This window comes from Melozone crissalis, unplaced genomic scaffold (genome assembly GCF_028551555.1).
Source record: "Melozone crissalis strain CALT ecotype California unplaced genomic scaffold, PUWL_Pcris_2 ptg000027l_1, whole genome shotgun sequence".
NCBI classification, from domain to species: Eukaryota; Metazoa; Chordata; class Aves; order Passeriformes; family Passerellidae; genus Melozone; species Melozone crissalis.
This window is the reverse complement of record NW_026535805.1, coordinates 10,137,779-10,164,182: the sequence shown is the minus strand read 5'-3', so window position 1 is coordinate 10,164,182 and position 26,404 is coordinate 10,137,779. Positions and strand designations below refer to the sequence as shown.

Sequence of the window (26,404 nt, the reverse complement as noted above, 5' to 3'; positions counted from 1 at the left end):
GCAAATTGGCTTCTACAACTTTTCTCAAAGATCTGTGCAGATGATTCTGGCATTTTCTTTCCTGTTTTCTTGCATCTTGTTTTACTTCTGTTCAGCAATTGTAATCCTTCACTGACTGCAGGGACACCTCGTGGTGAGGACAGGTGAGAACAGCAGGCTGCCATTCAGTTAATTAAACCAAGTAGAGAAAGAGTGACAGATGTTTCTGTTCCTTTGGATAATCAGAATTTCACGGGCACACAACTTCCACTCCCACTCTGCTTCTGGGGCGTACATTAACACATCCAGAACACAAAACATTGACACAGCAACTTCAAGAACAAAGGACTGAGTTGTCCAGCAGACCTGAACTATCCAACAGTCCACTTATAACTATTAACTTGTGTCCTGCAGGGGCTACAAGAGTGGCTGATTCGATGTGACACTCAGTTGAAGCAGCAGCCCTCAGAATGGCTGTTATGGCTTTCCCCCCTCCTCCTTTCTTCAATGTGCCAGCAAAATACATTTAAATGACTCACTACAAAATTTCTTGCAGGGATTTTCATTTTTTATAAAGGGCACACATGTGTGTATGATTTTAGCAGGGATTCCCTTTCTCCCCATTGCAACTAGACTGTGGCACTGTCACTGCAGCACCTAATCCGTTACATAATAGGAATTGCATCAGCTTGCTTACCCAGTGCAGTGACCCAATGCAGACCTTGGCAGCCAGCAGAGGCACGGTGGGATCTGTAGGTCGCAGTTTAGCACACTCTCTGAGCACTGACACAGCATATGCCGACTGGGGGAGTGGGAGAGAGGAGGAGGAAATAAAAAAGGCTGATTAGACAATGCTGTTGAGAGTCCATGGAGAACATTGCAGTGACATGTACAAAGAAGTGCTGTGGAGAAAAGAATCCCATGTCAGCAACAAGTCAGCAACTTTATTGCCACCTCCACACGCAGCCATGCATACACACACGCACACAAACACACTCTTCCCACGCTCAGAGGAAACACGCCTAACAGGCAGCCCTGTCTGTGCACTTCACAAGACACAGTTTTCTTAGCTATCAATGCACTGGTTATTTTAACTCTGCCCTCCCAATACACAAGAATTCTGCTGTAGTTTTCCTTGCATATAATCATCTTCCAGTAAGCCAGAAGAGATCATAAAGAGCTTATCCTCCAGTACATTCATATTTTAGGCCAATTTCACTCAGAGAGGTTTGTTCAGCTAAAGCAATCTGCTCAGTAGGTTGTTTTGTGTCTTCTCCAGTTCCAGAATATACAAGAAAGCAACTGGGACCCCACCATACAAAGGGTGGATGCAAATCAATACACTGTTCACTGGGTGGCCCAAGCACATGTTAGAAAGAAAGCCCATAAAGCTCTTGCTGTCTTTCTGGTGTTAGGTTACCATTAATGAGGATGTTTTCCAAGATTAGCACTTGCAAAGCCCATTGGATCTGATGTGCTCTGCAAACATTGTGTTTTACAGCACACATTCATGGCTGCCACATTTCAGATGCTTTAAAGGGGAGTGAAGAAAGCTCTGGTCTGAGGCAGTGATGAGAAAGCCACCTCAGACAGTAAGAAGGTGACAGGAGTTGCCCCACCAGAGACTCTCAGCCCATTTCACCCAAAACACAGTTTGTCTTATGTTTAAACCTCACTAATGACCCTAATCCACTCAAATTTTCTCACACTTAAGCTCAAGGGGTATCTTGGAATTTCTCCTTGCATGCCTGTTTCCTCCCAAAGTCTTCCACAGAGTCCCAAGACACAATGTTCCTGCTCAGAAGAAGGTTAAATAGTCATGGCCTTTCAATATTACAGAAGTCTGGCAACAGAAGCTTGCAAGGCCCAACAATCTGCTATTCCTATCAGGTCCTGGGTGTCTCCTCCTGACTCCCAGGGGCTCTCCCTACCAGAACTCTGATCTACACATACTCTGGTGACTGCTGCAATCCCCTGCAGCAACACCACAGCTTCACATTCCCACTGTCCATCAGCACCTTCCCACCTGCCACCACATTAAAGTGGGCTGCACCTGCCAGCTTCTTCCTCCACAGACTGAAGGTCCACTTCTTGCTACTGAATTAAAAAGCTTGATTAGGAATTTGCTTGGAAGGGAACCTGGAAAAATGGAAAACCAGATGTACACCAGCCATGCCCACCTTAAGGCAAAGAGGGGTTCCATAACCAAAGCAGCACGGTGCAAATCCTCCTGCTTGAAAAGCTTGGGTACCAACCTTGTGGTCTGAACAAGAGCAGCAGCACACCCTATATTCTTCAGGTTGTTCACACTTATGTAGAGCATCAGGCAGGATCAGTAAAAGTGAGGAAGCACTTTGCTAATTTAAAATTCAAAATGCACACTTTGCCTAAAGCCAGAAGGAAGCTTGTCTCAGACCAAGGATGGAAATCAATAAACTTTGTCCTAGAGCTTGAACCATTACTTCATCCCTCTGAGAAACAAAGATGTGTAATTCAACCCTGAGGTACAGGAACACACACACCGCTGTGCTCTGTTGCCATGAGGTGACTAGCATCCCTCAGAATGAGCCTCCCTGACACCTGTTTGTTCAGAACAAGTGGTGTTCCAGGTTTTAGTGGCATCTTATTCCCCTCTCACACAAAATGCATTGAAAGCAGCTGGTATTCCCAGCAGCATGATGGATGTGCTGGAAATCCAAGCATAATCCCATAAGGCACCTAGGCCAGATGATATCTTCTTGCCCTCCTACCTGTATTCCAGATTCACAGGTGCTTCCAGAAAACAAATGTGACAGCAGGACAATATGCACTGTGACAGCCAGTATATCTGCAGCTGAACCCCACCAACCCTTGTCATCACACCATGCAAAAGTGAACTGCAAAGGCCAGATACGTGAAAGGCCATACACTGTCCAGAGCCAACGCTTGCAAAAACAGACACAAGCTCAACCCAGCAGTCATTTCTCAGCTCCCCTCCAGCACTGCAGCTGCTGGAGGCACCTGGGAGCTGGTGGCTGCTCTCCTGTGATCAGCACAACCAGCACTAGCACAAGCCAAAGCAGTGACAGGCCTGTCCTCATTTGGGCCACAGCTGCAGGACCTACACCAGAAGAGAAGTGACACAACGTGTTCCTTGTGAGTTCCTCTTGAACTCTGCTCCCTCCCTGTCTGCAGGACAAGCCAACACCACAGCCTCCAACACCTCACACCACAGAGCCCTGCCATGTCTGTCCTGCCCCAGGCCTGCTCAGGAGGCCACGGCAAAGCAGTGACTACTGAGTGCTGCACAGGAGAAGGTCCCACCTTGTGCCTACACACAAACACCTCAGGTGTCGAGTCACTTTATTACATATGCACTTGAGAGCTTCTGAACATGGATTTACAGAGCAAGAGGCACAGCTTCTGCACTGCTCCTAAAACATTTACAAAGTTATGTCATTTTAAAGAAGTTTATAAAATTTGCAGCTAAACATATGGAGCAGAAGTGGTTTTGGAAACAGGGTGACATGAAGCCTTTCTCCCCAGCTGCATTTTAAAAATTCAAGAGATATTATATAATTTCACCTTGAAAAATTTACTCAGCAGATATTTTATACAGATGATGAAAACATGAGTCAAGGAATGACAGGAGAAATAATATCCCACTCCCACAGTGACCTTACTTAGAGGAGACTGGCATGACATGTAATATCAAGGTTTCTTAAAGATACTAATTACAGACATTAATAGCCAGGGAAAAAATATCAAGCATTCATTACTGAATATCATTGGTTTGTAAAAATATTTAATATGAAACAGTGTTTGTGCAACATTGAAATAATCTGGTAATTAAAATGTACATATTCTTTCACTTAGTGTGGGTGGACCAGGCAGCCAAGTGCATTGTTTGTGAGATTCACTGCAAGGCAATAATAATTTGATTTATTGGTGAGGCATGTTTTGAGAAGAGCAGAAATTGAATTCCAAGTGAGCACATGCTTCCCACTCATGATTCTGAGCTTCAGAGGGGCCCATATAATGATTCAAGCCAGGATTTATGGTGTTTCTATTTAACCTGCTAATTGCTGGCTTATAATGACTGCACTAGAATCAGTTCCCTAGGACTTCAGAAAGCTAGGTCTCATTTGGCCTCTCATCTAGAGCAAGGAATCACAAGGAAGCTATTGGGGAAGGATGGAGAGGACACATCCTCCTGCATAATTATAGTAGCCATGGTTTTAAATTCTGTAAGTGAATAAAATGTAAAGAAAAATAACTATCCAAACACAGAACACAACTCCCACTCCTTATTTACTAATTCAATAATGAAGCATGGAGGCATACTCCTCAAAGATGTTTGCACATTGGCAGAAGGGAACCAAGAGCATCCTACAGTTAATCTGCTTACTTCCTTTTCCAAATGGCTCAAGAGAATTTGCCATCAGTTATGGTAAACCCATAGATGCTGCCCAAATGGTTTTTCTGGGTTACTCCAACACAATTCCCATTCTTTCCCCTCCTTTGCTCTCTCACCATACCAAAGCAATCAGAGAAGGAAATAAGAGAGCCATTTTACATTTAGAAGAAAACACAGATATAAGTTAAAGGAAGAATAATTTCCTGACAGTAAATAATGTCTGACAGACTTGTGACGTGCCATGAACAGTTGCTCTTCTCTTGCACAGGTTCCATAAACCTCCCTAGTTTTTTGCTTCTTTGCTACTTTTCAGCCAGAAGGAAAAATGTTCCTCAAGATGGTGTGTTGGTAGACAGCCTCCTTCCCAATTTACCTGGCAGTTTAGTACACAAATTAATTTCTACAACTAGTGCTGCTGTATTTCTTGCATCATCCTGTCTAAAAACTGCACTATTTCAAAGGGATTGTGGGGAAGTGGAGGAAATATTTCATCCCAATGCAAGTATTATTATTCCCTGTGTCCTGGGATTCACAGCCATTTAGCTATAAATGACCTTGAACTGACATAGAAAGATGAGACAATGAGCAAGCAATTGAGAACTCTGCAATCAGTAGTTTTGCTGTTAGCTTTCACTGAATTTAGAGATTTTTGTGAATCTCAGCACTAACATTATTCCCCTAAGACATTTACTTCTCTTAACACAGGAACTGATTCCATCCCTTTTCTTTTGCTTTGTGTTTATCAAATTAGAGCACTGGAGTTAAGCAGCTTCAAATACTCCCTCTTAAAAGCACCTCTTACATTCTAAGATCTATAAGCACACATTTGTACTTGCTAATGTGACAAACACCTCACTTCACACTTCCTGTCAAGAAAAGAGAGTTAAGCCTGAAGGCAATTATAGAGCCCACCTAGGTATTCTGCTCAACAGCCAGGCATCTTAGGAAATTTCCATTTTTGTACTATCTACAGCACACAGACAAACTCCCTTCTAATCTTTCCTTTGCACCAAAGGAAACCAAACTATTGAATATCCCCAAGATAGCTGACCTTTGTAACAGGATCTTTAACCAATGAATGTTCAATATTTTAACTTTCATTCCCCAGCAATGCTATTTAAGGAGCCATCCGAGGCCTCTGCTGCTCCCAAGGTTCCTGCCTGCAATACAAAGAGAAATGTACTTTTTTTTTTTTAATGTCAGTTGCCTAGCAACCAGCCTAAGCTTTTGCAAGGATACCAACAGAAGGAACAGCCTAAATCATAAAATTTGTCTGCTGTTGCTGCAGAATTATGTATTAAATATATTTTTAACTTTCCTTCTAACCTTCTGGAAAGCTGTGTATTGGCAATACAGGCATGGCTGAGTCAAACTTGAAGCTCCTTGAAGCACTTAGAGACATCTGCTTTTGCTGCACTGCTTAAATAAGGTGAAGGATTCCTTTTTTTGGGTGCAGCACAGATAGGAGCAGCTCAGGCATTAGCTTGTCATTATTTGGCTATGACCAGTGTGTATCAGCAACTTGCTAAGGGCTCCAAAATCAGAGTTCACGTCTGTGTAAGACTGGTTTCAAAACCTTAAAAATGCTGCCAGCACAAGCTTTGGGCAAGACTGCAGTATCTCCAATTGCTGAGCAGCCACAGGGAGGACAGTGACACTGCAAGACTGGCTCTGGGAAGAGCTGGAGTCCCTCAGAAACACAGCTGAATGACAGATGCCAAAAAGGATTCAATTACTTTGTATAACACCAGACACCTCCTGAAGCATTACATGATTAAGAAAACCATTCAGGTAGACATGCATGATTTTTTTTTCCCTATTGCCTTAAAGAAGAACAAACATAATGGCTAAAAGCAGAAAGGAGCATTTTGTGTAGCTGAAAGCAGCTTTAGCTGCCTCATTTTGCAAGGTATCATGCTTGGAGCATCCCCTACTGCCAGGTCTATCCACCTACAGGGCAGTGCTGACCACTGCTCCTGTGCTGCCCTCAGTATGGGCTTGAGGGGGCTGGGGAGGGTCAGCAACAATGCAGCAGTCTCTGAGGTCACACAATTGCTGTTTTCAAGGCAAGCACTGAGCTGGCCATGTTCTGCAGGGCTGGAGAGCTGTGTGGCAGGCACCAGAGGAACATATAACCCCCATGAGCAACCCCAGCACGAGGCCTGCTGAGCACAGTCCTTGCCCCCAGCTCCCCTGAGCTCTCACAGAGGCTTTTCCCCACAGACCCCTCCGTTGTTCCCAAGTCTTCCTTTACTCACTCTTGAGGTACCTCAGCCTCTCAGTGAGTACACAGCTGAGGGGCGAGAGCAGTTATCCTCTCCTAGCAGATACTCCAGCCTTCCATCTTCATTCACCAACCAAGTTGTGTTGTGGGGTTTTTTCAGGCAGAGACGTTGAACACGACTGTGAAAATGTTCCCATGCATTGCATACACTAACAACAATAAACATCCACTGTACTTTAAAGATTAAGACTCATGAGAGTTGAATGGCTCAACTAGGGCATCCAGCACTTTTAGACTACACAGACTCAGTTGTGTTCACAGAATAATTTTACTGCTATCCTTGAAGAATCCCTCCCTCACTACCATTAGGAAAATGGCAAGTTAGTATCACTAAACACAAATCTTGCTCCTTGTATGGTAGGCAGAAGACAGGCATCAATGTTGCATCATGCTGTCCAAGGCATGTATTTTAACACTCACAATGCAGATCTAGGAGACTTTCTTAAGCACCATAAACTTAAGCTAGAGCCTACTCACTATGCACTACTTCTCTACACCCAGGGAGTTCCAGCAACACTTTGGGACACCCAGGCTCTGCCCTGTGTGAGGGTAGTAGGTGTGGAAAGGGACCTGAAAAAGGAGCATGTAACTGATCCAACTGGTCCAAGGCCAAGGAAATGCTTGTGAGTGCACAAGGACCCTATTACACATCCCTTGTGCTTGTAATACATCATCTAGACACTATGACAATTCTGCTTCCAAGTTCAGAAATGCCAGTAGAGCTATCCTAGTCTGCAGGAGAGCTGTGTGCTGGTAACCTCCAGAGAAAACTGTTGAGCTGGAAAGCAGCAGCAGAGAACAAATCTACCCCAGGCAGCTCCCTCTCTTCTCTGCTGCGAACGCTACCAAGCCTTTTCCACTCTGTAAAAGCCAGTTTGGTCCTTCCTTCCCCCATGTTGCTCCATACTGGTCACTTTTTCAAAATCTTGAGACGAGCAGATGCAACTGTCTGCACTGGTTTGGCTCTGGCAGCAGGACAGTGGCTTGTCTCAGTGCCTGAGGACCCTGCCAGATGGCACCCAGCTATTACACCACTTGCCACTCAGCCTCCCGCCTGGCCACGCACGGCAGCCGAGGCAGGGAGCTGCAATGCCCACTCAGCCTCCAGCTGATACTGCCACACAGCTGAGGTTATTACCAGCAGAAGGAACTCAAAGCATCTGTGAAGAATTCAGCATTCAGCACCACAGGAACAGGGCTACTGCATTAGAATGATTTACACATCTTTGCATTCAGAACTGCACTTGGTGACACAGGACATCTCCCACCACGTCCTTGCCATTGTCTCGGTTTTCTCAGCGCTTCCCTTCCTTTCCCATCTAAATTTGTCTACAAAAGTATTTCAAATGTAATGGTGGATTTTTGTCATTTAGATGTACATGCCCCTCTTGTTCAGTGAATAGAGCTCAATATAAAAGGCATTCCTAAAAATGGGTTAAAAAACAACCAGAGCACACCATCTCTCTTATGGTGCAAGTTTCTGAGAAACACAGGAAAGTGAAATTGCTGCCACTCCATTATTTCCACCACTTAAGTGGATAAAAGACAGACAGAAAGGTTATGCTTCCCTGAGTTTTTTCATTTACCGTTTTAGGAAGCCCCAAGGCCTGTAGGAACTCACTGATGTGCCTATTTTTGTTAAGACACATGCTTTTCAGAATAATGTGTAAACTCAAGCCTACGTGTGGTAATGAGCCAAGGTGGCTGGCCTGACATTCAGACTGATCGCTTGTGAAAAATGACAATCACCATTTGGCAATTTCTCGTCTGGCAGAAGTAGAAACTACATTGAAATTTGACTTAATTGACATAGTCTGAATATACAAATGAAACATATCTCTAGTTAAATTCAGTATAGAATAGAGGGCGAGATAGGATTTTATGGCTCTTTTAAGAAGGTCAGAATTGAAAATCCTAAAAACATGCTTAAAAAAAAGAGAAACCAAAGTTTCCAGTATTTACAGGTTGATAAAACTGTTCCTGTCATGCCTAGGATTTATGAGTGCAATTTGCTGTACTGCAGAACAAGTAATGCTGCAGGATGTGAGGTTTCATTACCAAGAAATGAGATCATGAATTGGCTGTGACTGAGACAGGTGAAAATAGATCTTCACCTATAAAAGCTCAAGTGTACCCTGCATTTTGCAGTCTAGACTGACCATACTGTTTTCTCATCAGCTCTTTCTGCTACACTGCAGCACTTGCTTGTAAATGAACTCTGTCCTGCTATCAAGCTGCAAAGCAATATAAAATGTATGCCACATCTCCCATTAGCAAGATGACGCATTGCAGAGTATATGTCAGGAATCCTCAGAGAATACTTTGGGATTAGAAGCGAAATACTGCACAGATGGGATTGTTGGGTAAGGGAATTCCCTCTGACCCATATAGGGCTCAGAACATTTAGCACTTTTACATTGATAAGCAAGATCAGGACATTTTACCTTGTAAATATTTAAAGTACAGGCAAAAAGATATGATGTACATGAAAATCTGAAAAGATAGGACAGCTACAGAGATAAAAAACATAAAGAGCAACACAAATATCTAAGTAACAAATATTCTTTAACAGGTAGGGAAGGTGAAGAGATATACAAACACAGAATGGACAAGAATGGAACTGCCATTCAAGTTGTTAGAAGCTAAAGATCAGGTCCCACTTCTCCTAACCTATGCTAACCTAAGACTGAAGCACAATTATTCTCTGCATACACTCACTTAAACATCAGCAGTTAAAGATCTTCATTTGCTCTCCAGCAGATTACTAGAGCTATAGCATTGTCTGCTGTTGAGAACCAGGTTACACAACCTGTAAAGCCTATAGAACTCCCAGATGTTCTGGGAGAAAGAAACCCCATGTTCATGGTAAAATTTTGTGCCTTTCTGTCATGGCCTGTGTATCATTGCTGTCCTCAGTACCAAGGATTCAGGTAGCTGCAGGATTTGCACAGACACAGAGGGCAGGACTGTGCTAACTCCAGCTGAATTGCAAGGTGAGCTGGACATGACATGTAAGCCCCCACTTGACATAGGTCAGTGCAAGGTATTAGCACCATGGCACCAAGCTCATTGTTAAAGTATTCCACCAGTACATTCAGGTTTCCTTACACATGACTGAGTCCAGCCATTGCTTTCAAGCTTGGAATTGGATTTTGAAATGCTTGTACTAAACTTCTGTAGCAATCTCTGAGGCTCCTTCTGACTCAAGATCTCTGTTCAGCTCCCTGCTGATCTAATATGCATTGCCAAAGCTTTGGTATCTCATAAATCAGCCAGATCTGTTACATTTAAAAGGAGACAATGATGGAGTTCCAGAACAGAATCAGAGTTTGCAAGGTCCCACAGAAGACACCCCTGGTGCCTCACTGAGGGGTCACTACAGCTTTGCCTATGGTGTTCCACAGCTCCCCAGTGATTTGGGCTCCACACAATCTCCACAGGGCACTCATTTTTCAGTGTTCTGCTATCCTTACTTTTTTGCCTCTTAATAAGAAACATGAACTTGTGTTGTTGCAATTAGATGCCATCACATCTTGTCCTAACCACCACAGACAAGATTAATCCCTCCTTTTAAAAGCTCTTGCAGACTTCTCTCAGACTTTTTTTCCTCCCCTTTAAGGTGAAAAAATCATTCCAGTCTTTTCATAGTACTGCTTACTATACCCTTAGTCACATCTGATGCTCTTTATTAGACTTTCTCTCCTTGTTCTACCATTTTTTGGAAATAGAATGCTTAACAACAGACCGTGTTCCAAGATAAGGCTTTACCTATGCTCACAAAAGTGAAGGTATTCCTTCAGACCACTTCCAAGCTTTGCAGCCACTTACACATCACAAGACAATTTCTTTGCAAAAGCATAGGTTCATCTCTTATTTCCATGCCAAGGCCACTGTTTCCAGCTCAGCCTATAGCCATAAAAGACCAGTAGTAGCTGGAATTTGGCAAGTGAGTGCTAGTTGGTGGTCTCCACTCAGGTCCACATGGATTCCTGTACACTCCATGGGCACAGAATATAGGACCATATTAAGTGGTCCACTTTTGCACAGCATCAATTTGCTCATACCTCCCAAACGTGTAGGTGGAGACTCCAGAATGAACTGGCTACAGTTTGTACCATCTACATTTCCTACAGGAAGTCCACTCTTTTAAGACTAATAAAGAACAGCTCCCGTTACCTTTGCCTACTTCTCACAACCACATTTCAGCCATCTCAGTGGTTTACTGTGACTTTCACAAATACCACACTAATTTTAAGAAACCACTTATGCTGAAACACATGGCCATGCCAACGTTCACATTTTCTTTTTCTAGACCGCATTTTACACCAACACTTCAAAAATATTAAACCTTACAAGTTCTCTACGAAAAAACATTTACATTTCCTTCAACAGATGGAGAAACCACAGCTGAAGTCAAGTGCCCAGAGACACAGAGTGAACTGATGGCAGTTTTAGACATCAGTCCTTTCTTATACTAAGCACATTCATGTTGAACCTGCAGACAATGGACAGCTGTATAATGCTTTTCAACCCACAGCTATGCACAAAATCCATTTTTCTCCTCGGTAATGAGAAAAAAACACTACACAGAAAGAAAAGTACTCAATACCAAGCGCACACCCCTCATCACAAAGTGCAATCAGAGACTAAAAGGAGAGCACTTGTCCTTTCACAGACCTGCCTGCTGGCACCTACTTCCCACACATGACACTACACATTCAAACAAGTAATCCAGATCCACTCTTCCAGAGGAAAATGTGCCCTTTCTGAGCCCTTTGGTTAGAACCTTACCTTTCCACAAGCTACCATGGACAGGGCAAGCTGGTACCAGAGGTGAAATTCATCAAATGCAAACTTCATGGCTCTCTCCAAGCACTGAGAAAGAAATGATGAAAGGAATATCAGACTTTATTTATTTTCTTCCTTACACCTTTTGTGAAGACTTCTGCTTGGGTCACGAAACAATCTGTTGTGGCCCTGGAGACCCAGGTGATTTTTTTTTTAATGACACCACTTTGTTTCAGATTGCAAGGCAAGATGTATTCCATTACCATCTGTATGGCAGTTGTCTTGTGTCAAGTGGGCAGTTTGCCTTATCTCTCTCTCTGAGTGATCACAATCCCACAATCACTCCTCCCTGGGGAGGGGATATCTGCTGATAACAGACTACTGAATGTCACTGCATGGCTGATAAGAACTAAAGCATCCCATTGTGAGATGCTCCACCCAGAGGGAGGAGCCAAGCATTGCTACCCAGATATAATCTGGAGGTTCTGGAACACCAGCATGGCTTCTCCACTGGATTCCCCAAAGGAACAGCAGCTGCCTCTTCTTCCACTGGATCTTTGGAGGAAGAACACATCCTTTTCTACAGGACCCCCTGCTCCAACAGAGCCACACCTGACACTTCAGGAGGACTGCAGCCACAACTCCAATTGGACTGCTACCAGCACCCTGACCCACAGGGTGTCAGGTTGGCTTCTGACTCTGTCAGTGTTGTTCTAGCGTACTGCATTGTTCATTTCATCCTTTTATTTTTCTTCCCTATTAAAGAACTGTTATTCCCTGCTCCCATATTTTTTGCCTGAGAGCTCCTTAACTTAAAATTTATAGCAATTCAGAGGGGTGGGGAGGGTTTACGTTCTCCATTTCAGGGGAGGTTCCTGCCTTCCTCAGCAGCCTCCTGTCTTTTCAAACCAAGACACATTTACACTTCTCAGCTAATGGGACTTGCTAGTGTACACCATTGCTTCAAAAGGCAGCCACTTTTTTCAAGTGCCTACACATAAATTATGTTAATGTCTCCAACAATTCTGTGTGCCTTTCTAGCCTGTGCAGCCACAGCTCTGCAGCTGCTTCTGCTGATAGCACGCTCCATTTTCACCTTCCCTGACAAGCCACCACAAAGAGGGGCTTTGCCAGCATGTTGGGAGGGGCAGAGGCCGAGGGAGGTACCTCAGACAGCATCACATACTGCCCTCTTCTGCCCAGTGTGATGCTGAGGAGGTCGTAGACTGCAGAGGCGTCCCGGAGGCTGACAGCTCGGTCATCCTGCTGCTCTGGGGCGCGGCTGATCACTGCGTCCCGGTTCGCCTGCGCACACATGACAGAGCCATCAGAAACCAGGAGAGAACAACAAAACTGACTCCTCCATAGGAAGCTACACCCACCACTCATTGCATTTCATTTAAAATCATCTCAAGATTTTTTTAAAAAAAGTTTATCCCACCATAACGAAGGTGCTTCCACAGAGCTGTTTTCTACCCACCTGAAGGAAACTCAAGAAGATAGGTGTACCTACAGGAAGGAACTGCTACACATATCTCATCTGGATTTGTGTCACAGAATTAGAGCATTATGAAACAGACCTACCAGATCCCATTTCCTCAATAATTAGAAATTCAAGGCCATCCTTAAACCATCTTCCTTATTTTCTCATTAATTAAAAATTCAAGGCCATCCTTAAACCATCTTCCTTATTACTTCAATTGCCTGCAACTATGATAACTGCTTCCAAGTTTCATAATTTATCTTCCGTGTCTACACTAGATTTCTTCACAATAGCATCCATTTTTGTTGTTCTTTTTTGCTACTGACCTTTTATTGTCTAATTTGAGCAGGTTGCCTAAGTAATCAGATTTGCCTGTCATCAACTTAAAGCAATTAAAGGTTTGGGCAATGCAATAACAAATTGGTTTTTTCAAATATATAAAACATGTCTTAATTTTGCTAATCTATCAGTACATCGCTGGGCCTAGATCGAGAAGAAACATTACTTTTGACAGAAACAATCAGTTCAGCAGTTTCTGAGTACATCCCAAAATACTACATGCCACAGACTCAGATTTACCTCCAAATCCCAGCCCTTTGTGCTTTTCTGGGCACAAAGAGGGAGATGACAATTCCAGAGTAAAGGGAAAATTCCTTCTGATTTCCAAACACAGAGGGCCTCACCGAGACTACCCAGCCTCTGGGAGAGGCAGTGCTGGATGCCACTGAGCCTGAGCACCATCTGATAGCACAGACACACTGCCCTGGGCTTCTCAGCTAAAAAGAGGTGCAACATCAGACACTCAAGTCTAGACATTTAAAACAGCAGAAAAATCAAGAAAACTGCCAGCAAATTCACCTTGAGCAAAGGCAAACAAAATGTTCCCTCCTTGAAACAGGAAGGTTATGAGATTTGTTTTACAATACAACTATAATCTTACACCTATTTCTTTCTAATTGTGGTGAGATTATTTTTTTCTGCAAAAAGGTTAAACATGGGAATTAAGCATAATAAAAATTTCCAGAATATGCAGCCCTTAAAGCCCACACATACTTCATTGTGATTAAGCTGCAGCTGTTTCATCATGATTTTATCTGTGTAATGCCCCAGTTCCAAACACTCTTCATCACAGCCTCCAGCCGAGACTGCAAACAAAATTACTGACAACTAACACAATCTCAACCAAGAGCTAAATGGTGACTGCAGCTAAAGGCAAGCTGACAGATCAGACCCAGTCCAGTGTTTGCACAAATAAACTTACAGCAACTCCTGCAGCCACAAAGGCATTTTTCTTTTTCACGCTACTGCAAAAGATGCAATTCGTGATTAAAAAAAATAGTTCAGAAAAACAGAATGCATGACAGAATGAAAACTACTTTAAAAATTCTGCCAAGAGTACAGAGGCATAGCTTGTCTATCTTTATTAGCAGAATGTAAAAAAATTAAAAAATAAATACATGCTTAAGCTCTGCTTGGATTTAACATAAGACTGCTACTTTAAAAGGAAAAAAAGGAGTTAAGTAAAGCCATATACTGTATGATCCTTATGGCCAAGTGAATCCTCCCACATATATACAATAGCATTAACAGCTTTTTCTGCACCGGTTACATTGTTATGACAATTGTTCGTAGCAAACAGCTACTGAGACAGCACCCCCATGCTCTGCAATCTCATTAACAACCTCCCATTACAGTCAGCTACAGCCTGATGCTTTTTTGAGTATCCATCAAGTACCAAGCTATGATTTTTAAGTGGATGCATTAGCATAGACACAAAATTAATCAAAACTTATGACTGTCCATCACATTTTGCCACAGATACTGGTACTAGAATGAAGAACACACCCCAGTCCTGCAAAAGCAGGAATACAGGGCATACTGCAAGGATGCAACATTCTAAAATTGTAGTATTATGTATTGTATATATCATACTTCACCCAAGCAGACAGCAGTTAAATGCAACATATGCATAGGCATCATGAATATTCTTTCCAAGAAGGTCATAAGCCTGCTGATTTTGTTCAAGGTTTTAAATCTAAAAGCCATAGAAGGTCTTTGCAATCTATCACTCTCTATGCTTCCATAAAAGCATAAAAGTTGCCACTAGCAAATTCATTGTTACTTCTATCTCAACAATTTCTTTAATACAGAATCTATTCCCAATTGCTAATTCCAGCTGCTCTAAAAAAATAAATCAAGACCCCCCATTATAGTAGGGACATAAAAACCCCACAAACCCCAAAACCAAAAGGTACAAACCTCATAAAAAAACTGACTGAACAGTAGCAAGAATATGGATTGTGTCTAACACAATAAGGTAAATCACTGTCCTAAGTAAGGCTCAAGGTACTACTGCAGTGTCCATACAGAGCTCAGAGAAGGGAATGTGAATCACTATTTCCTGAAACCCACTCAGGAAACTGGCATGTCTCTATGGCCTGCCTCTCACAGAGGGCAAGCTGCTGTCCCTCAGATAATCATCAACCTTTTTATTTTCTTTGCCTTTGTTTATGTTTTTGCAAATATTAATCTCTCAGTGAGAAATCCTGACAGTCACTGGCAAGTACAGGGGCAAAACAGTTGCAGAGCTACTGCAATGAAGAATACCCCCATTCTGTGGGATGGGGAATTTTACCTATTGAAATGTACACAGAGAGACACTTCATTTTGCATTGAGAATGCAAAAAATTCTAAGCTATTAAAACCAACATTTTTTCAACACTCGTATTTCTGTTGTTTCAGACCACTAATTTTCCTGAACACAATTGGAAAAAAGGTTATTTGTACAACACTGGTCTCAAGCAGTGTATCCATAACATAAGTAGCAATTTCAATTTGTCCTACTGCATTATTTCCTCCCTCTCCACTATTAGCAGCAGTAAAACATAGCTACAAATACATTTTCAACATCCCCACCATGACTATTCCCTTTAAGCCGTTCCCACTGTCACACAGACATAATTCACAGCATACAAGCATGATGGAGAGAGATGAAAAGTCACACCTAGAGAAGCTCTGTTCAAGGCTGTTTTGTGGGATGGGGAAGGACACTAGTGCTACCAACACAAGTTGCACCACTGGGAATTAGCATAACTTGCATTATAAAGGCAAAAATATACAGTAAATGTTCCTTTTTTTGAAGTATTCCAAGGTAATTGAGCAACCCGGAGATGCATCACACTTGGAAATTTTGGGACGCATAAGGCACAATTAGCTGTGCATGTAGGGGGCTCAGACATGACACCAGTCCTATCTGGGGAGATTGGACACATTTTGCAGTTAGCCCAGACCTAGGACGTTGAGAATCTTCAGCCTCCCTTTCCCCAGCCCAGTGGCACAGCCCGTCTGCAGGCCACACACCCCCAAGGGGCTCCAGCCCAAGCTGGCAGCCCTGAGCTAACCCAGCATCCAGGCCCTGTGGTGTCTCTGAACCTGACAGGGCACAGAGCCTGGGGTCAGCAGGGCTTTTCGCTCTGGCTCCAAACACAGCAATGCCACCAAAGGGGACTTTGAGACCTGTGCTGCCTCTGCCTTTCCGAGCAGCCGCGGTGCTGAGCTGCACACAGCTCGGGCCTTCCTACCCACACACACAGGACACTCACCTGCAAACTAGATAAACCCCCCCATCCACAGAGGATTTGCTGTACATCAGTGATATTTATTTATGGCTTGTTTATTTCAGGAAGGAAGGAAAAGAGCCACAGCAAATCCAAACAGCCATTACTTCAGCAGTTATTACGCACACAGTTATACTGCAGAAAATTAAATTTACCACGGTACAAAGATGTGTTTCTTAATAAAACGTCAAGTAATCATATGAATTACAATAGAGTATATTCCATGTAGCAGCCCCTTCTCACAGCAATTAGCTATGAAGTATCCTTTAATTGCTCACTTTGAAACATGGCTTCCCCTGCTTTTTCCCAAAGAAGAAAAAGAAAGCAATTAAAATCTTTAATGAGTGCCTGCTGCCTGCCCCCTAATTCATGGGCATTCGAATGTTCAACTTGTGTCTTTTCATAATAGACATAATTGCCAGATCCACTGCAACCCATCTATACAGAACAGCAGCATGTTTTACACAGTGTACTGTAATAATGTAATTGGTGTGATTCAATACTACCATTAAGAGAGAAAAACAAATGCCGTGTGTGTAAGATTGACAACAGCCCTTTGAAATCATGCAATTGATGCCTTTTCTGCTAAGAGCTGGGGAATATTTAGCCTATATCCTTTGGGTCTCCCTTCTGGCTGTTTTGCCTGTACTGCCAATAAAATAAATTAATTCTTCACAATGGCAAGAACCTGTTCAATGCAAGAGGCTACAGACTTTTTGCCTAAGTTACTGATCATCTCTACACAGCACCTGAAGGTTTCCCTCACTAACATATGCAAAGAAAATATTAAGGGTTGACTGCACAGCTGCTGTGAAAATGGCATGTGGGTAGAACAGGGAGGACAAACCATGCCCCAGGAACTCACAAAACTCCTCTCAGATAGATAGTACAACTCATTCCACTTCAGACCAGAAGCACAGCAAATGAAAACTTATCCCCTTGTGAACCACATGGCATCTGTCTCATTTCTGGTAAGCAACAGACCAGAAGTTACTGGAGTCCAATTCAGATGTCAATTCATCAAAACAGCCCCTTATAATTGCCTATTAAATATGACCACACAGATATATTTTACATGTTTCAGGTGCATTCTAACACCTTGTACTGTAGCAGAACTAATTCTGGAAACATCACTGAAAGTAAGACAGACATACAGCCCCATCCAAAATAGCCACACAACCCTACACAAAATGAAGACAGAAGCAGAAAGTAAGCAAATTTGTTTATGGATATTATCTTGGGTAACAAGGTCATCCATTTGCTAACAGTTATCTGGATTTAGAAAGCTATCTTCCAAGAATTTACATCCTCCTTGCAAGTTTGGAAACAAGACTCACGTGCAAAGCAGAAGGAAAAAAGCTCTCATACCCTGCTCTCTAGCAACTCACATTAGAAACATTTATTCAAGAGGTAATTAGCAGAGGTAGTGTATTTCCCACTAGAAACATTCTGCAGTCCATCTTTGCAGGTCCCAAACACAAAGCTTTGCCTTGCAAACCGGTTAAGAGACAGCCAGATTTGCTACTGTAAATGCACAAGTGTGATTTGGCAGGAACCAACAGAGCAGGCAACCCTGCCCCCAGTTGTCTCTCTCAGCTGCCACAGTCCAATGGCCCTCAGTAAAATAGTCATGATGGTCGTCCAGCTGTAGTATCATCACTGGGCTTGGTGCCATTAAAAAAAAAAGGGAAAAAGGAAAAACCAGCCTACAAAAGCAACAAGAGATTCTTCTTCACCAACTCATTTGTTGGACAGTGTTATTTTATAAAACTAGGAACTGAAGAGCTAACAGGTTTTACTTATTTCTGTGTTTAAAAATACACGGGTTTAACGTGATTCTGTTAAAGGCGTGCTCTCAGCCATAAGTTTGTTCTCACCAGTAAAAAGAACAGGACAAGTCCCAGTATCTTTCTTCCCCCTCACCATCTGTTTCATGCTCTCAGGCCCTCCAAGGTCAAATCGCCTTTAGGGATTCAAATCAGAGATAAGATGTGGATGACATTTCTAATCTTCATTACACAGGCACAGAATTTATTAGTTTTGGATACAAGGAGCTTTATTTCCAGTATGAATGAATACAAAGCCAAAAAAAATAAACCATGTTACCTGGTTTGTTTGGTGGACCACACCAGCCAAAATCCCCAGTTGTAAGAGCCAGCATTGCCAGCACTGAATAAAGGCATTTCAGACTGTATGTTGGACCTCAGATTCAAGAAGGGAAGGTTTCTAAATGCAAACAAAGAACTTTTTCTTTTCTTTTTCAACCTCAAAAGTAAACACAGAAAAGTAATACTAAGTGTTCCATTCCTCGCTCTGAGAAGCTTCTGGTTAACTTTAAGGGCAGTGCAGTCAACTCTGCACACTCTTGGGAATAGCTATTAAAATAAACAAAACTGCAGCTAAGGGTTAGTCATGCCAAACCTCCTCTGTCTACACCCTGCAGCTCAAAGCACCAAAGTCCCTGATGGCAGAACCAGTCCTGCTCCCATTGGTAGGTGAAGCAGAAAAATCACACTGCAGCAAGTGACAATATGTCCTCAGTTCTCCTCACAATCAGTGTCACTGGTTTAGATGGGTTAAATACAGTAAAAGAGAGGACTAGTGGTTTAAAAATAGGCAAGGCCATGTTTCTCCAACACGTGATAGGAGCACATCATTCTGCCACAGCCTGAGCTTGTAAAGGCTGTCACCAACTGGCCTTCTTGGTCTGAAGGAGAGCATTTTGTCCTCTCAGAAACACAGCCCATCCACACCATAACTTAGGCTATACAAAAGGAATGACAGAGTAGCCAGGAGGCCACAAACAACCATAAAAACAGCTTTGACTGTGGCAATCTTCAGGCTGCCTGATTTGTTTCACTAGATTCCTTCATGAGAACTCTACAGCCGAAGGCTGTGACTAAAGAACAGCTGGCACAGAGAAGGAACATTTGCCAAGCTCAACAACCAGGATTCTTCTCATTGTTTACTGAGATACCTCAGCTTATGAAAATAGGTTCCCATTTTTAACAGGACATAGAGAACACAGGAGGCAATTCGTGAGATGCCAGGGCAAAGCAGGCTACAAGCTTTCAGTGAAAGTGTTAATATATCCACACATCTCCAGAGCCATGAAAGAGGATTCCATGTTATTTGGCCATTTGACAACCTTTCACATTCTTCGGCTCAAAGGCAGAGTGAAATAGTGAAGGAACTGTTAATTTCCTCCTTTGAATATATTCTCATTTCATCCCATCAGAATATGCAAACTGAGTCCCTTGCAATGCAAGGAAAAGGCATAAGTAACCACAAGCCAGAACTGTCCACCATTAAGAGCCAGAGAAGGTTTGGTGAGAAATAGGCTCTGGCTTTCAAGAATCTCAAGGCAATTTCTTGCTTTCTCCTTCACAGGAACAGTTTTACCCCCCCATAACATCTTCCTGGAAGTCACACAGATTCTGGCAAAGCAGATGTCAGCTTCACCTTAGGAAGGCAAGTCAAACATACAAAGTGGATTTCAGCAGCAAAGGTGTTCCAGCTGTATAATTCTTGAAAAAGTACCACATCTCCTTTTCAGCACATATTTACTTAGAGGTTCTCTGATGATTTATGCTCCTCCCCAGTTCATCTCTACTCTGTGTCCCCTCCACAAGCTGAATTTTTTTTCTGTGTCTCCTTCCCCTAATTCTGTCCCTCTTCAAGGTAATTTTAGAGTGGCAGGAGTAAGGAACAGGTTTGTGAAGAAGCTGTTCGGCTTTACAGTCCTGCAAGAGAGTTACAATGGCCTGACTGCTTTTGTCTCTTTAAAAATCAGAAGTACCACCTTTCTGGTCAGTTTTGCTCTGACAGACCAAAGCATCAGAGAAGCCAATGTAATTGCATACTTCTGTTTCATTTTAAGGGGTTCACAATTGTAAATACTGGAAGAACACCTAATCCAGTCAAAATCCAGGAACACTAACTATGTTGCTTACTGGCCCACAGAAACACTTGCCATTGACATTGTCTCCAGGAAGCAAAGTATGTTTTATTCAGTTGTTAACATTGTATCATTAGGGAGAGCCCTCAATTACAAATTTGCTTCCAGTTAGCTCATTTCATGAGATTCCATAAATTGCTTTTTTAAAGAAAAAAAAAATACATAAAACTAAAAACCAAAACTTCAAACAAACAACAAACTTGCACATGAGAAAACTCACTAGCCTACAGCAATGCTGTTAGGGAAACATGTCACGTAAGTTAAACAAAACTTCCCTTTCTAAGTACCATAATAAAAATGTACACAAAAGTATTTATGGATTACAAACATATGTAAAAATTAGATTGCTCCCTCTGTTCCTTCACTTAGGAAGAACATTCATGTGATTCCTAAGTGTATTTCTTGTCCTGAATTTTAGTTAGAACAAACTCATGGCAAGGCTGATGGAAGATGAAGGCTCAGATGTTCCATTTCCCCAAAATCAGAAATACAGTTATGTGGTTCCTACAGTGCTCTGCTAAAAGAGCTTCTCTTGTTTGTTTTATATGTAGCAAATCAAAGTGCCTTGCATCTTCCTCCAGGAAGTTCCTATATATCAGAAGCAGCATTTAAGCATATACCAAGCTTACTTAACCTGGAACTCACCACAGCAGTCCTGTTTCTACCAATACCATTTTCACACTACTTCATCCATAATTTAGCTAAAGACCAGTTAGTTCAACATTTTAAGTGCTATTAGGTAGGGATAACTTTCTCCTCCTCAGCAGAAAAAGATTGTGGAGTTTGAGGTTCCATACGGACTCTATAACAGCAAGTCCAATCCCACAAAGGCTGGAGCAGCCTGTTCTGTCACTGCTCCAGACCCCAATCCTCCTCCTGCTTGGAGCAGCCCCAACAAGCCCCCACTGACAGGAGTACTTCTGATTTTAATAGAAGTGCACATGATATCCTACAAGCCCTCACTCCTGTAGTCTCCACTTCTAATTATGAAAAGCCCTTCTGACTAAAGAAAAACCCTTGAAAACACAAAGCAGATGTGATGAAGAGGTTTAATCTAGAAAACACTGAAAAGCACATAGCAACACTCAGAAGTACATGATTTTGAAGTCAATTTAATATTTTGGGGTGGTTCCACCTCTTCAATTTTTCCCTGAATTTTAAAAGCAGACAATATTAAATTGCCCTCTTCTGAAGAAGTTTGTGGGAAAGGAAAAGGACTTGTGCCAGAAGAACCAGACAAGAAAAACTGAAGAAAGCAAAAGCCAAAGTTTCCACAGTATCTTTTTTCAATTTGTCTGAAAGTTATTAAAAAATTTCTAAGAAGGTTGTTGATGTTCCAAGGTTTTGAATCTCATTTTGAAGTACAAGTGACCACTCTGTATTTAAAGCAAAATACACATTACTTACACATTTTCAGAAAACATTTCTTACACATTTTCTGTGTATTTGCATCTTCTCAGAACATGAAAATTACCAAAGGTCACCATGCAATTATTTTTCCTCCAGTTTTCTGCCTGCCTCTTAAATGGATTTTTTAAAGCCACCAACATTATAAATAGAAGAAATCTAATTATTTCATGGCAGCTTATTATGACTGTTTCTTCAGGTCACACGATTTCCTGTATCACTGCATCAGAAACTGTCAAAAAACAAACGACTGCAGACTAAGGCATGAAAGCTGAGTACTGCATCCTGCAATTCCTAACAGCAGGTACCACCATCATGCCTGGCTTTAGGCAAGGCCTCTTCCTCTCATTCTTGATCCATAAATCCACAGATGTTATGAATGGAAATGTCTGTCTACTGACAATGTATCTGGATGTCAGAACCTGCATACAGCTATGGTGAATGCAATCAATGTCTCTTATTGACAATTCCCAAAACTCTTCACGGAAATTCCACTTAAAAAAGGGGGTGCCACTAATAAAAGAATAGATAGCACTTCCACTCAGCATCTGAAGCTTTGCTTCTGTTTATCTAGGGAAGATTCTGTAAACAAAACCAACCAGGAGACAAGGAAATGCTAGATATCCCTTTGCACTATTAATACTACAAACTCATTTTTGGCTTACCATGGATTCACTGATTAGGAGGAGGAGAAGAGCCTCTTCTACATTGTCTTGAGGGCAGTACACACTGAAAGACAGAACACATTTTTGTGAGGAAGATCAAGAGTTATCCTGCCAGCCTCTTTCTCATTTCACAAGAGAAGCAGTAACTTGAAACATCTCATGCATAATTCATTTGCTAGGTAATACTGTCTTTGCAGGTTCACACAATTAAAAGCTCTGCAATATATCTTAGTGAGTTATGCTGAACCCTAAATAGATTATTTCAATTTCATAGCAAAGACAGCCCTTTGGCTGGACTTGCTTCTTCCTGAGGTGGGGGGGGAAACACTCAAAGTTTAAGGTTTTATTTTTTCAGCAGACTTTTTAGTGGGACGTTGAAAAACAGGAAGGCACAAAACTACTACATGAATCAGTGACATAATTAGTAGTACTGAGGAGTGTTCAAATACACTCCTTCCTCCTTCCAATGAACTGAAATAAAAATGAACACTTACTTCTCTTCTGAGTACAGCTCGGGCCTCCGACAAAGAAGATTGCTAACATAAGACTGATATTCCTTGTTCATGAACTCAGGAAGTGGATCAGATAAAGGGCTCCAGTAACAGTCTTCACTGAGGGAATGCAGAAGTACTTGGGCTAACTGTTTGGCTGCAGTCTAGAGATCAGTACAGAAAAAGACATATATCAGTGAAACCTTCTCCAAACAAAAGATTCACCTCTCACTATGTTCCTTCCACCTTGGGAAGGAGATGTACCAGTGTGACAGCACCACTCTTCAGAAAGTTGGAGTAGCAAAATCACCTGCTAAGGTCTACAAAAGGGACAGTTTCTTCCCTCCTGAGAAAAGACCAAACTTCTGCATTTACACGGTCTTGTTGCAATGCTCTAGGAAAAAAGTTATTAAAAAGGCCTGACAGCAAGGGATGCTTTGGTGAACAAGGACAACTGATTGCCACATGGACTGCTGAGACAATCTCACAATAGTTACTATATAGGAGTGGGATGACAGGACATCGTGTGCTCAGCCTCAGAACTTTGTATGCAAGTCTCAAGAGCAGAGGCAACTTTTGTGTTAGCTTTCAAAGATCAACCTTTTATCTGTTCATGTCACTCTCCCTTATAGACTCATAGTTTCATCTTGGTACTGCTTCTCTCTTCTTCTTGCAGTAAAGGAGGGAGGAGAGAAGATGCTTAGGAACTTTATAGTGAGACAGCAACATCACATGTACTTTTTTTATCATCAAGTAGCCAAAGACCCTTCAATAGTTGCTTTCCACTTCATATGCACAGCTGGCAAGCTGGGCCCAAAAGGAGGCAAGTTAACTTCACTAAGCAGAAGTATCTTTGGCATTTACGCTGGCCTGATACCCATCAAATCTATAATTTCTTGCACTGTACATAGATGAGCCTGCAAACAAGCTCAGAGACATCACAATGGGTGGTGTCCTGTATGAATTCTAAGCAGCACACCACTCTTTGCTGTAAAGTAAATCCTGCACAAAACAGAGGGCAGGCTGAAACTTCAGCACTTCTGTCCTAATAATTGCAAATAGCATTTTGCAACTTCTCTGACTACTGGATATGTACTTTATATGAAATGTACACTTAGAGATGTATTATGAGCCCACCAACAGTAATTTTCTTTTAAATATCAGGACACATACGTTATAGATGTCATACCTCAAAATCTATGGGATCAAATAAGCCACACTTAAAAGTTCCTATTCCCAATTACAGCAAAATAACTTCCTTTGATGCAAGGCTCCTGATTTTTACCCCCTCACCACACGTGAATTCACTGAATTAGTCTAAAATACAACCACAGTACCACCCCTTAAACATCATAAAGGGAGGCTTCATTGATGGCAGTGGGCTGAGTGTACCATGGTGTCTCAAAGAAATGTCACCACATGCAACTCCCTGGAAACCCCAAGACCTTCCCTGCCCTGCTACTGACAAGTTACAGAAAGCTGTCTGTTTCTAACTAAGCTTTTCTGTGCTTTTTATAGCAAGTAACTATGAGCAAAATAGCCCAGGGCCCTGCAACATTAGCCAGTATCATTTTATCATCTCAGTGTGTAATTATTTAGTCAGTTTTACCCTGAGGAGTCAACTCTCCTATATTTTTTCCTATAGTCTTAGAGGGGAGGGAAAATAATTTGCCAGCAATACAAAGATCTCTACTGGTTCACACAGAAGTAGGAGTACAGTTTGTGGTAAGCCATTCAGAAGGCAGCAACAAACACTTCTAGTGTCTTTAATTTTAACATACAGTACAGTAGCTGTGTAAATTAGCTTCACTCTTGTTTTGAATAAGACCAAACAAACCAGAAAAGGCCAAGACTCTGATTAATGTTATTTCTGCCTTTGGCTAAAAAAAGCATCATTATGCTTGAAGAACACTGTGATCCCACAAATTAGAGGAAAAAAAAATCATGTGTTTTACTTTCATGCTTGAAAAACTTGTTTAATTAAGCACAATCCTCCCTTTGCTCTCTTGATGGCTCTTTAAAAATAAATAAGAAGATGAAAATGCAATTTCTAAATCTCAGGAAAAGCTATTGAATGAACACCTTGAGAGTTCCCCTAAGGGACAAATCCCCCAGGGTGTTGTACAGCTGTCCCCAGTTGCACAGGGACAGGAGCAATTGAGCCACGTTCTGTCACAGTCTAGGAGCAGCAGATGGTCAGGCTCATTTCAGCAAAGTGATAAAACAGGCGAGCACAAAAATACTGCTGAACCCTGATCTCAGCTTGGAAAAGGATCCAACCATATGAGTGGACAATTATTTAAGTCATCTCTTCTAATTTGCTGGACAAGTTTCCACATGCATCTGTAGTCTCAGAAACACTACACAAACCCACGCCCACCTCCCCTGCCCAAGTTCTCTGGAATGATACAAAACACAAAGCAGAATCAAGTACAAGTTTAGCTGTAAGAGTATCAATGCTTTTAGGGCTGCAAAGCTTTTATTCCCAAGATTGTTACTCTGCAAGCTGTTGACCTTGTCACCTCTTGAGTAACTTCAGTACAAGATCCCTCCAAGGGGAGACAGAAAGGTCCAAGAAGGTAAACAGGCACATAAATATTTCTTTACCTGAGACATTCAGGATAAAAGGATGCAAAGAAGCAGAATGCCAACACCAAAACAAAATTTAAAACAATTAAAATCACTCTGTACTGTATTGAAGAGGGTTTTTACAGAAGGAACATTGAAAGATGTCAGTCTAAAAAAAGCACTGCTTGTTCCAAGAGACAGAAGTATTTAATCCTTTACATGCAAATGCAGAAAGGTGTGCATGCACACTGAAACTGAGAAAGAGAACAAGACAGCTTCACCTGAGCACAGCACTGTCAAACTAATAACATCTCTGTTTCTACTAGGGATAGAAAATGCACTGAAACCAAGAAAGCAAACAAAAAACAAAACACAAACCAAACAAAAGTAACGTACACACCTAGGTCTGAAAGCCTGGAGGTTTCAATTGGGCAGGTCTTTGAATTAAGGGGATCACTTGACATATGACTTCCAAAAGTTAAAAAAAAGAAAAAAAAGGTAAAAAAATAAAGGCAGCAATCAATCAAGTGAGGACAAATACACTTTTGTGCTACAACACTGGCCAATTAAGAGAAGTCCTGCATACCCGACTGCCCCACCCTCCCATTTCCCATTCCCTTACCATTTTGAAGGTCTGAGTAGCTTTTGTTTCTACAGTCCGTAGTACTTCTCGCAGACTCCTCATTCCTTTCACAATATTTCTATAGGGAAGACAGAAAAAAAATAATGAAAAACCCCCAAAAATCAGCACAATGGAGATAGAATATT

The 26,404-nt window shown here is 41.9% G+C and overlaps 1 protein-coding gene across 5 annotated transcripts in view; it reads right to left on the bottom strand.

The window, feature by feature from the left end:
• Positions 1–26,404, bottom strand: part of TTC7A (tetratricopeptide repeat domain 7A) — a 169,869-nt gene that overhangs the window by 114,011 nt on the left and 29,454 nt on the right. For 3 of the 5 annotated variants that reach the window (XM_054279311.1, XM_054279313.1, XM_054279314.1), the window contains 6 exons: positions 26,259–26,337; positions 23,072–23,232; positions 22,578–22,641; positions 12,615–12,752; positions 11,451–11,534; positions 677–781 (listed from right to left, as the gene is read on the bottom strand). In XM_054279311.1, coding sequence (XP_054135286.1) covers positions 677–781; positions 11,451–11,534; positions 12,615–12,752; positions 22,578–22,641; positions 23,072–23,232; positions 26,259–26,337 — 631 coding nt within the window. Of the gene's footprint in view, positions 1–676; positions 782–11,450; positions 11,535–12,614; positions 12,753–22,577; positions 22,642–23,071; positions 23,233–26,036; positions 26,055–26,258; positions 26,338–26,404 lie in introns of those variants that run through there. The other 2 variants (XM_054279315.1, XM_054279312.1) reach the window with 2 other exon arrangements.